Below are 10,602 nucleotides of genomic sequence, written 5' to 3'. Positions count from 1 at the left end.
GATAGCAAGGTACATAGTACTTTCAAGATATATGGGACATCAATGGACATAGTGTTGTCAAGATATATGGGACAGCAAGGTACATAGTGATGTCAAGATATATGGGATAGCAAGGTACATAGTGCTGTCAAGATATATGGGACAGAAAGGTACATATTTCTGTGTAGATACATGGGACAACTATGACATGGTAGCAAAAGCACATGTACAATAGTAAGAATTGGGACAATGGCAAGACATAGTGCCGCAATAGCAATTGGGACAACAACAATACATGGTGCTGCAATAGAAAGTGGGACAACATCAAGACATAGTGTTGCAATAGCAATTGGGAAAGCAACAATACATGGTATTGCAATAGCAATTGGGGAAAGCAACAAGACATGGTGTTGCAATAGCAATTGGGACAACAGTATGGTAAGCAAGGTGCAGCAAGCACATGGTCGCAAAACAAGGTGCAAGAATGGCACTTGAGGGTACATGATGCAGTACACTGATGGGTACTGTCATGATTGATAAAGAATGATATGATGTAGTATTGTGATGATGGGTGGAACATCGTGTAGCATGGTGGGGTGCATCATGATGACGAGATGCAATATCATGATAGGTGAAGGAGTCACCTTGTAAAATTAGTTGAAGTAGAATGTCTTCAACTGATCTCATGTATCATCTTCTAAGAGATGATCTATGCTCCTATCTAGATAAGTCAAAGTGTTGACTTCTGTGTTAAATGTACTATCTCTCTCTCTGTGCTGAACTATTGAAGAACATAAAAGAAGAATTGGTCAAGGTTTTCCCCACATTGGGGTTTGTCCCTGGCTAGCGCCACATCTTGTGTCCTCTTGACTTGGCTTGTCTTCTGCAATTTATGTTTATGTTCTATCTGCAGTTTACTTTAACGCTAATGTGATTGCTAGTTTTGAAATGATATTGAGCTAACTGTGAAAATTGAAATAAATTTCTCTAAGCATAGAACATACCTAAACCTATCATGGTGTCAGAGCTGAGGTGAAGACAAAGCGCAAGTAAGAGAGAAAGAGTAATCACCGAAGATAGTTGGGAAAGGACAAAAGGATCAATGGGTTCCTCATCCCTCTTCAAATTCACCAAGGGTGAAGTGAGAGCAGAGAATATTATCAGGGTGGCACAACGGAAGCTTCTGATGGCCTACCTAATGATCACTTCTATGGGAAGTCTGGATCTAAGGATGGAAGGAAAGGCAGTTTGGCCATTATGCAAAGGAGTGTTTGATTGGTAGTGACACATCACTTGATGATTATAACAATCATTCCATGGACATCTTCAATGATTAGAGGAATGACAGGTAATGCAGGTCATCAAGGATACAACTAACTCTTCGATGAAAGCAAGGAACCTGAGTTATGAAGAATCAAATGTTGTTTATGATAAGATAAAGAAGCGCTATCTTGTATTGGCCCTCTCCTTTAGATTCTTTGGGAATCTGGCTTATTGATTATAGTGCTTCAAGGCACCTCATTGGATAGAAGGGTGCTCTCTCGAATCTGGTATAGATGGAAACAATACTAGTATTATACTTGGAGCTGATGCCACATATTCTGAGAAGGGATTAGGATGTTACTCCTCAATTGAATGAGGGTAACTCGATTCATTTACAAAAACTCTTTTGTGTACCTCATCGCAAGAAGAACTTGGTGTCCATTTTAGAAATGGAAGTCAAAGGTTTTAGGGTGGCATAAGATGACGACATGGATGCTTGAATTCAAAAGGAGCATGAAGGTACATGTTTGAGATGTACTGAACGAAAGTCTCACAAGGGGACCATTCCCTCATGTAGTAGGTCCACACGTTTGGAACAATCCAAGGATTTCGAGATTCATGATCGGGAATACCATGTATACAGGTAGAAGAAAGCCCTCTATGGCTTGAAGAAAAACACCTCGAGCATAGTATGAGACGATTGATAGCTATCTGATGCAGTTGAGATTCACTAAAAGTGAAGTTGATCCAAACCATTGTTTGAAGGTTTTGGATGATGAACCTCTCATACAGGCACCTTCTCAGAAAAGAGCTATTTTTGAAAGGTGTAGACCCTCTCACTTGCAGAAGTAAGAGGGAGTTGGATTCCAAATATCGAATGGTAAACTACAAACCCATGACGACCTCTACGATCTTAATATTCAGAAGTTATATGGTGGTGATGCAAGACCGGATTTGGGAAATGCCTTTGAGTTTCATAAACTCATCTACAATAATGTTCTTGGTGAGCCTCCGTTCGTATATATGCTTTGTAGTTAGCATGGTGAGCTCATATTTGGTTTAACCTCACTAGATTGGTGCTAAGAATCTTCTGAGATATCTTGAGGGCACAATCTATCATGGATTGAGATAGATTGCCAGAAATATGAAACTGCATGATTATTCGAATCTTGACTTAGCATGAAGTGTGGAGGATCACTAGAGCACTTCTCAGTTCTAGTTCTCTTTGGATTCTGCTTTGATATCATGGATGAGTAGGAAGCAGAAGTCGGATGTTATAAGTACTGTCGAGACCAAATACATAGCTACGAGTATGATCTCTTGTGAAGTTGTCTCGTTACTAAATCTTGAAAGTGAGTTGTTTGTACACATGATGAATACCACTGTGATTCTCTGTGACAACAAGAGGGGGGATTTGATTATTGAGGAATCCCGTATTCGATGATTACTCCAGCAAATATACATCAGATACTACCTTATCTAGGATATGCTAAGTCGATGAGCGAGGAGGCTCCATCACATTGACACTGATGTACATGTCATAGAAATTTTGTCAAAGCCCCGAGCAAAGGTCAAATCCGTGACTTTCTGGAAATACTTAGAGCTGTTGAGAGAGCTTCTTATAAGGGTCATGAATGTTGCATGCATTGAGCTCTCAGAGCTCTCGGGGGCTTAGGGTACTTACTGGAGCAACATACAACCACAGGGCGACTCACCCTCCCATTATGGTGCGCTATGTATAGGATGATAGGTTCAACCTTCCCCTGTGGTACCTCGTGGAAACTGTGGAACATGATGATTAGTTCTCCTATGTGTTGGAATGATTAGTTCTCCCATGGCAACTATGAAACGTGATGATGAGCTCTCCTATGGGTTGGGAAAATTAGTTCTCCGTGGAAATTGTGAAAGAGGATGATTAGTTCTCCTGTGGGCCGAGATGATTAGTTCTCGTGTGGCGACTATGGGGTAGGATGATTCATTCTCTTGTGGTCAACATGATTAGTTCTCATGTCGAGGCATCCTACCCATGCAGTCTGGGACTCATGGGAAGTACCTCTCATCTCATCAATGGTAGGGAAATGGGGTTAGGGACCATAGTAGTACTATCAATGGACACATAGTTGTATCTACAATACTCCCTATGCTAGGATGACCTGCATTGATCTATGATCAATGAAACTAATCTGAGATTAGTATGAATGGTTTGAGACACTCTCTTGTGATATTGATCTAGGATCAATAAAATTGACTTCGGGTTAGTAAGAGTGATATGACACACTCTCTTCATATGTAGTTGACTACTGGTGAGTAGAGAATGGTATGAGACATTCTCGATCAATTCTTCTTCTTCATGGTTCAATAGAGCAGAGAAGGGCTCAAAGGAGCAGAGAAGAGCTCAACAGAGTAGAGCAGTGCAAGGCACTAATGGCACGGATAGTATAATCAAACATATGGATCAATGGATGGAGTTCTCCCTATTTGAGAGAGAGTGTTAAAATTAGCAACAAGGGCCAAACTCCATGTGGGTCATCTTATTTATGGATGATGCTATTTTTCTTGGATCCCTCTCATCGAGAGGTGTAGGATTCATCCAAAGAACATCTAATTCTGATAAGTATTCATGGACATATGAATTTATTTGTGTTATAAGACAATTCATCAAGGCCGACGAGCAACCAAATAAACCCCTCATGTGCTCAACGTTTTAGTATAAAGGGATATGACTTTAGAGTAATTTCACACACACTTCTATGTTGAGTTCTCTCCACGTGTCTTAGATTTTAGTGGAAGAGAAATCTAGGAGTGGAAGCGCTAGACGTTGGAGGAAGAGAGTATACCCTAGGCACACATGGAAGGCTTCCCTAGACACACATGGAAGGCTACCCTAGACAAAACTGGAAGGTTGCCCTAATGCAGACATAAAGCAACCCTAATATTGGATGCCCTAATGCAATCCTAAGGTCTAAAATATAGTGTGAATTTGGAGCAAGGAAGGCTGAGGGATGTCTGAGCTTGTGGATTGTTTTGTGTACGGATTTTGGAGAAGAATATCTGCATATCTTAGTCATTGCATGAGGTAAGAAACATCACTTGAGGTGACACATTGGAGCAGTCTTACTGTGCAAATCATGCCGCAGACTAGTGGCGGGTTTCATGATTGTTTTATGCATGATATTGGGGTGTATATCTTTGTTTATAGGGACATAGTAAGGGACTATTATAGTAGTTGTTGGGAAACAAAGGACCTCCTAACTAAGTCGTAGTCATCTCTAAGGACAGTGAGGAAAACTCGGGTATTCTCCCTATACATTAGGATTGTTGTTGTGCCCTAACCAATCAAGTACATGCACAGAACCCTAGGCAGAATTCAATAGTAACATGCAGCGAATTGAGGGTTGTTTGTGGACTAATAGTTAGATGCATGGAATAGCAATGAAACTAGTACAACACTGCTAATATATGGGATAGAAAGGTACATAGTGTTGTGAACATATATGGACAACAAGGTACATAATGCTGTCAAGATATACGGGATAGCAAGTTACATAGTATTGTCAAGATATATAGAAAACAATGTACATAGTGCTATGAGGATATATGGGATAGTAAGGTACACAGCGATGTCAAGATATATGGGACATCAAGGTACATAGTGTTGTCAAGATATATGGAACATCAAGGTACATAGTGCTATCAAGATATATGGGATAACAAGGTACTTAATGTTGTATAGATACATGGGACAACTGTGACATGGCAGCAAAGGCACATGGAACACAATAAGCATTGGGACAAGAGCAAGACATAGTGTTGCAATAGCAATTGGGGGAAAAGCAAGAGATGGTGTTGCAATAGCACTTGGGATAGAAGTAAGAAACAACGTTGCAATAACAATTGGGATAGGAGCAAGTCATGGTGCTGCAATAGCAATTGGGACAACACTATGGTAAGCAAGGTGCAACAAGCACATCCTCGCAAAGCAAGGTGCACCAATGGCACATGAAGGTAGATGATGCACTACAGTGATGGGTAGTGTTGTGATTGATGAAGCATGATAAGATGCAACATACCTTGGAGAATGAGTTGAAGCAACATGTCTTCAAATGATCTCATGTATCATCTTCTTGGACATGATCTATGCTCTTATCTACATAAGTCAAAGTGTTGGATTCTATTGTAAATGTACTCTCTCTCTCTCTATTGAACTATTGAAGAACATATAAGAAGAATTGATCAAGGGTTTCCCCGCATTGGGGTTTGTCCCTTGCTACGGCGACATCTTGTGTCCTCTTGTCTTGATTTGTCTTCTACCATTTATGTTTATGTTCTATTTGGAGCTTACTTTAATGTTGATCTGATTTCTAATCTGGAAAATATATTGAGCTAACTGTGAAAATTGAAATAAATTTCTGTAACCATAGAACATACAAATTCTATAATGATGCCAAGATGTCATCTTTCTAAAATTTGTCTTTTTTAACAACTAGTTTCATAAATTTTCTTGTAATAATGCCCAAGACCTTCTACCTTGAAAGTATGAGGTCAATCATGGCCTTCCATGCCCAGTACATAGTAGTTCCTTAAATTTGGTCAAATAAAAGAATGGTCAACACAAACTGAAAAACTCATTTGATCAAAAGTGCTAGTGATGATGATGCCAAAATGAGCTCCAACAATCTCTTATTTATGTGTTTTAAAAGATGGATTTTTTACATCTCTCTTAACTTGATGAGCCTTAAGCCATCTAGGTCAATGTTTAAAATATGAATTTTCTCCACCAATTTTCCAATGGAAATACTCACCATAGCTACAAAAATTTTAAGAGTTCATACAAGAATATTATCTCTCATAACAAAGCCTATTGTGTTTTGTAGAAAGTTGTCACAATGCAATAAACATTCGAGTGCTTTAATATGTCATCAACCTATAGTAGAGGAAGCCTCGAACCCTACATATATAAAAAAAAATCAACAATCAATTTTGCTGATGAATGAAATACACAAGTTCAAGAAATCATTGTAGCACACTCTCAAAAGTACAGGGACATGTTTCTAGATTAGGGTGTGTGCCACAAGTGTGAGAATCAACCTAAGTAAATATTCTTATGTGACCTCAAATATGTTTGAAGAAAAAATACAATACTCATATAAAAATTATTGAAGGAGATGATGTGCTCTGAGATTCCTCTTGCAGTGAATCTTGAAATAACAATGACACAACTCACCATAGTTAAGCTAAACCCAAGTGTTAATGCTGCAAATAACCAATATATGATTGAAGGTTTATAACAATAGATTCTAGTCACTGCAGTCAATTTGTGATAATATCATAAGATTTTTATTATCTAAACTTTAAGATAACAAAGACTAATGTTGTAGAAATGGGTACTCCCACAACTAGAAAGTTTACATGATCCAAGCTAACCAGATATAGTCAACATAATAATGAACAACTAAAGTAGAATGAGATAGGATACACGAGGTCTTGTTGATTTGGATTGGTCTACTCTTGTGAGTCCAAGTAAGTGAGTTGTGAAGTAGCAATAACACTAACAAAATGCACCAATAACAAATACAAGTTTCCATTACCCAAGAGAGGAAATTATACATCTACACTCTTATGCCCAAGCCATAACAAAGCTTCACTGAAATTGATAACAAATTCACAGAAGTCTTGTTTTGAGAGGTCTGGTGACATCATATATAAGTCAAAATCCCTTAACTAATGACAAGATAGACACTCTAGTTAGGGAAAACTATTACATTGTTTCGCAAAAGTAGGTATCCATGCACATTTTGTTGGACAAAACCACTATGAAAATCATCCTTAGTAGTTGAGGTCCAAATCTTGGTGTGCATGTATCCTTAGTAGTTGAGGTGTCCAAGTCTTGGTGTCCATGTTTAGTAAATCCTTCTTCACTTTATCAAATCAAGTAAGTTCAATCTTCATAAATGAGATGACCACAACCCAAGCTTACTAGGCTAGCCTCGGAGTCCATGTGACCCAAATAAAAACAGTGACCAAAAAAAACCTACAGTGAGAAGCATAATATTTGTTCATGAATAAAATCAACCTCTAATATTCCTATTAATCCAATAAAAAAATTAGGAAACAAATATTTAAAGAAGTGATTTACCTTGAGCATGTTGTCCATGGAATCAATTTCAATGCATGAGATTAAGGAATGTTAAGGCTAAATGATAATATTGTAATAAGGTTTTGTAATAAAAACAAAGACTTATTTGGCAAAAAAATAAATAAACTTAGAGTTTCAAACTTTATGAATTCTTCAGCCTATCCTCACATTCTTTGACATTCTAAATATAAAGAATTTGCACATCTTTATGACTAAAAGTTACAATAGAGACATATTCTATATTAGATAAGGGATTGAAGTTCAATGCACGAGATTGGGGATGTTAGGGCTAAACGATGATATTGTAATAAGGTTTTGGTAATAAAAACAAAGACTTATTTGGCACAAAATAATAAATAAAAAAAGAGTTTCAACCAAGACCATGCAGCCACTAGTACCTAACGAAATCAAATGTTAATGTTAATTTCGTTTTAATTTTACACCTTAGCGTTGGCGTTTAGACAGAAAGAATTCACACATTGAAGATGACATAATGTAATGTTGTTAACCTATTTTGTTTTTATGCCCATTTGGAAGCATCATGATAAATTTGGTATGCACCAGATAATTACCAATAATGCACATAAACGAAGCCTAACAGACACTTGAAAAGTTTCAAAGCACTCTCACATTCATTCATTCAGCAAATAAAATCCAAACAAACCGCAATCTATCCTTCTCATTAAAAGTTCATACTTCCTGATTTTTTGAATCGATAGACTAATCCTTCTAAATTGACAAGACAGAAACAAACTTTTCTAAATATTTGGATGAGAAATCGTCCGTTGCGAACACAAATATCCATCCATCGTTATCTGCAACTGAAGCAATGTCATGATTCCTATTGGTGAAATATAAGAATGTCAGAATAAAACCAACCTATTAAACACGCTATGAATAGAGCAATCGATGAGGAGAGCAGCAAATTAATTTAAGCACAGTTAATATTGGAGAAGGGCATTACTTATCAATTATATTCCAGACGAGGTAAGAGATCAATAAATTCCCAGCGCTGCCGCCAAAGTTGAAGGTCTTCACGATCACCATCGAAATACAATACGGTGTGCCTCTGCGATTTGGGGTTATACGATTCAACAACCCCCTCATAGAACTCTTTATCGAAAGCCCACCAAACCTTTATTTTCCGTCCGATCAACCTCTCATCCTCTCCGAATGGTTCGACAGTCCTCTCCATTTCAGAAATGCTCCTCTTTCTTGGAAATTTGCTGGGCCGCCTGTTAGGGTTTGACGATTTCGGCTCTGAAAAATTATTCATCGGTTCGCCAGCTTTGCCTTCTGTTAAACCTACACCATTGTAACCCTTATTTGCGCTGTCCGCCGTCGGCTTAGGGTTTTCTGTAACGCGTGATCGCTTTATCGGAGGCCCTTGTCTACGTCCGTTTGACGTTTCAAGCTGATTATCAACTTCTTTCTTCCTGATCTTACTCATTTTTTCATCCCTAATCAATTCAGAGCTTGAAACTTGACAGTTTGCATTATCCGTGGAAGTTGCAACTGGTTCTGCGTTACAGCTTCCTCGTGGAAGTATAACCTCTGCACACCGGGTTGTATATTTTCTAACATCAATATCCTGATTTCCATGCCTGAAGATATCATAAACAATTTCTCCGTGCCGATGTACACAATTGCAAATATTTTCCTGATTGCTTGAAATTTTATCACTCAAACACGGTGTTACCTTTTCGTCACAAGATGCGACCACATTCAAGGATAACAAATGCGCGGCAGGCGAAGAATCCCTCATTTCTTTTCTCAAGTGGATGAGTAAAACAGACAAAAGTTCCTCTGATATATCATCGCTTTCATCCAAAGCCCCACACATAATCGCTTTCATTGAGTCACATACATCATTTGTATAATGATTCTGAGAAACGGCAGAAAGGAAATGTTTGAACATATCAAGGATCAGGTCGTCTAACTCAAGGTCCAGCATAACTGTGCACAACTTGATCTCTCCCACAGTTTTGAGAATGACAAACCTTCTTTTAAAGGACGGACTGTTCATCTCCCCCAGCTCCTTGAAGCTTCCCACAATGAGTGCAAGTATTTCTTTCATGTCTTCTTCAGAGTACGGTTCGTCAGGGGCTGTTATTCTGACGATTTGGGTTAAGCAGCTGATGACCAACAGCATTACATCTTTGTCAGGGTGACTCATAACGTATGGACGTAACAGGTAATCCTGTGAAGGGAACATTGCGTTGAGAGTTGATAAGGGAGGTGTTTGTTTTACCATGAGCAAGTTGGCCTCCACTTTCTCTAAAACTTCAAGTAGCTCATCCTTCGATGTCGGTGGATATTCCAGCCTCCTCCCTGCTTGAAACAGTTTATGCTCGAACTTGAGCAGTTCGATTATGTCCATTCTTCGTGAAAACCACTTCAACAGCAGAGCAAGAATCGGTGTAGCAGAGAGAATACGAAGACAATTGACAAGAGGGTATTTAGGATAGTTGGACAGTACCTCAGTTTGATATGAATATAATTTTACTAATCTATAAACGTTTTACGCGGATCTCGAAACTATATTTTTATTAATAAAGACTATTTTATTTATTTATCGTTCCCATTTGAACCGACTTTCTAGCGGTCTTGACGCTAAATATTATTAAAAATAAATTTTACATATATATAAACATTTTTCCCTTTATAATTTTCAAAATATAATATTAAAAATATATAGAATTATTTTGGAATTCAAAAATTCTGGGCAGACGCTCTGCCGAATTAATGGTAGCGACAAATCGAGATCTAAAGATAGAAAAACTCTGGTAAGATAAGCTATATATATAAGAGAATGTATAAGATAAATATGAAAAGAATGAGTGTTATGTTCCTCTCTTATTAGACGAGTTTTGGTGGTTTAAAATGAGTTTTTGACACATATAGATGGATTTAAAAATTATTTGGGTGGAGGTGGGTTTCTTGTTTTATAAATAAAAGAATTTTTTATAAGAATTTGGTGTTTGGTGGTTTAAAACGAGTTTTTTAGACATATAGTTGGATTGAAAACCTATTATTTAAAATAATTGGGTGGAGGTGGGTCTCTTGTTTTACAAATAAAAGATAAAAGAGCTTTTTACACGAATTTGGTGTTTGGATGGATCCTCACCTTAAAATTACATAACAACAACAACAATAACTACTTTTATCAAATATTTATTTGATTTTAGTCAAAATTTGTTAAATATATATTTTAAAATGATATA

The 10,602-nt window shown here is 37.6% G+C and overlaps 1 protein-coding gene across 1 annotated transcript; it reads right to left on the bottom strand.

The window, feature by feature from the left end:
* Positions 1 to 8,345: 8,345 nt before the first annotated feature.
* Positions 8,346 to 9,758, bottom strand: LOC149197157 (sister chromatid cohesion protein PDS5 homolog D-like). Its single transcript, XM_089408582.1, has one exon. It carries the CDS (start codon positions 9,756 to 9,758, stop codon positions 8,346 to 8,348), a length of 1,413 nt encoding a protein of 470 aa, XP_089264708.1.
* Between the last annotated feature and the right edge of the window lie 844 nt (positions 9,759 to 10,602).

This window comes from Pinus tabuliformis, chromosome 2_2 (assembly GCF_031772625.1).
Source record: "Pinus tabuliformis cultivar Carrire ecotype Pingquan chromosome 2_2, CPIR1, whole genome shotgun sequence".
NCBI classification, from domain to species: domain Eukaryota; kingdom Viridiplantae; phylum Streptophyta; class Pinopsida; order Pinales; family Pinaceae; genus Pinus; species Pinus tabuliformis.
This window is presented reverse-complemented; position numbering and strand designations above follow the sequence as displayed.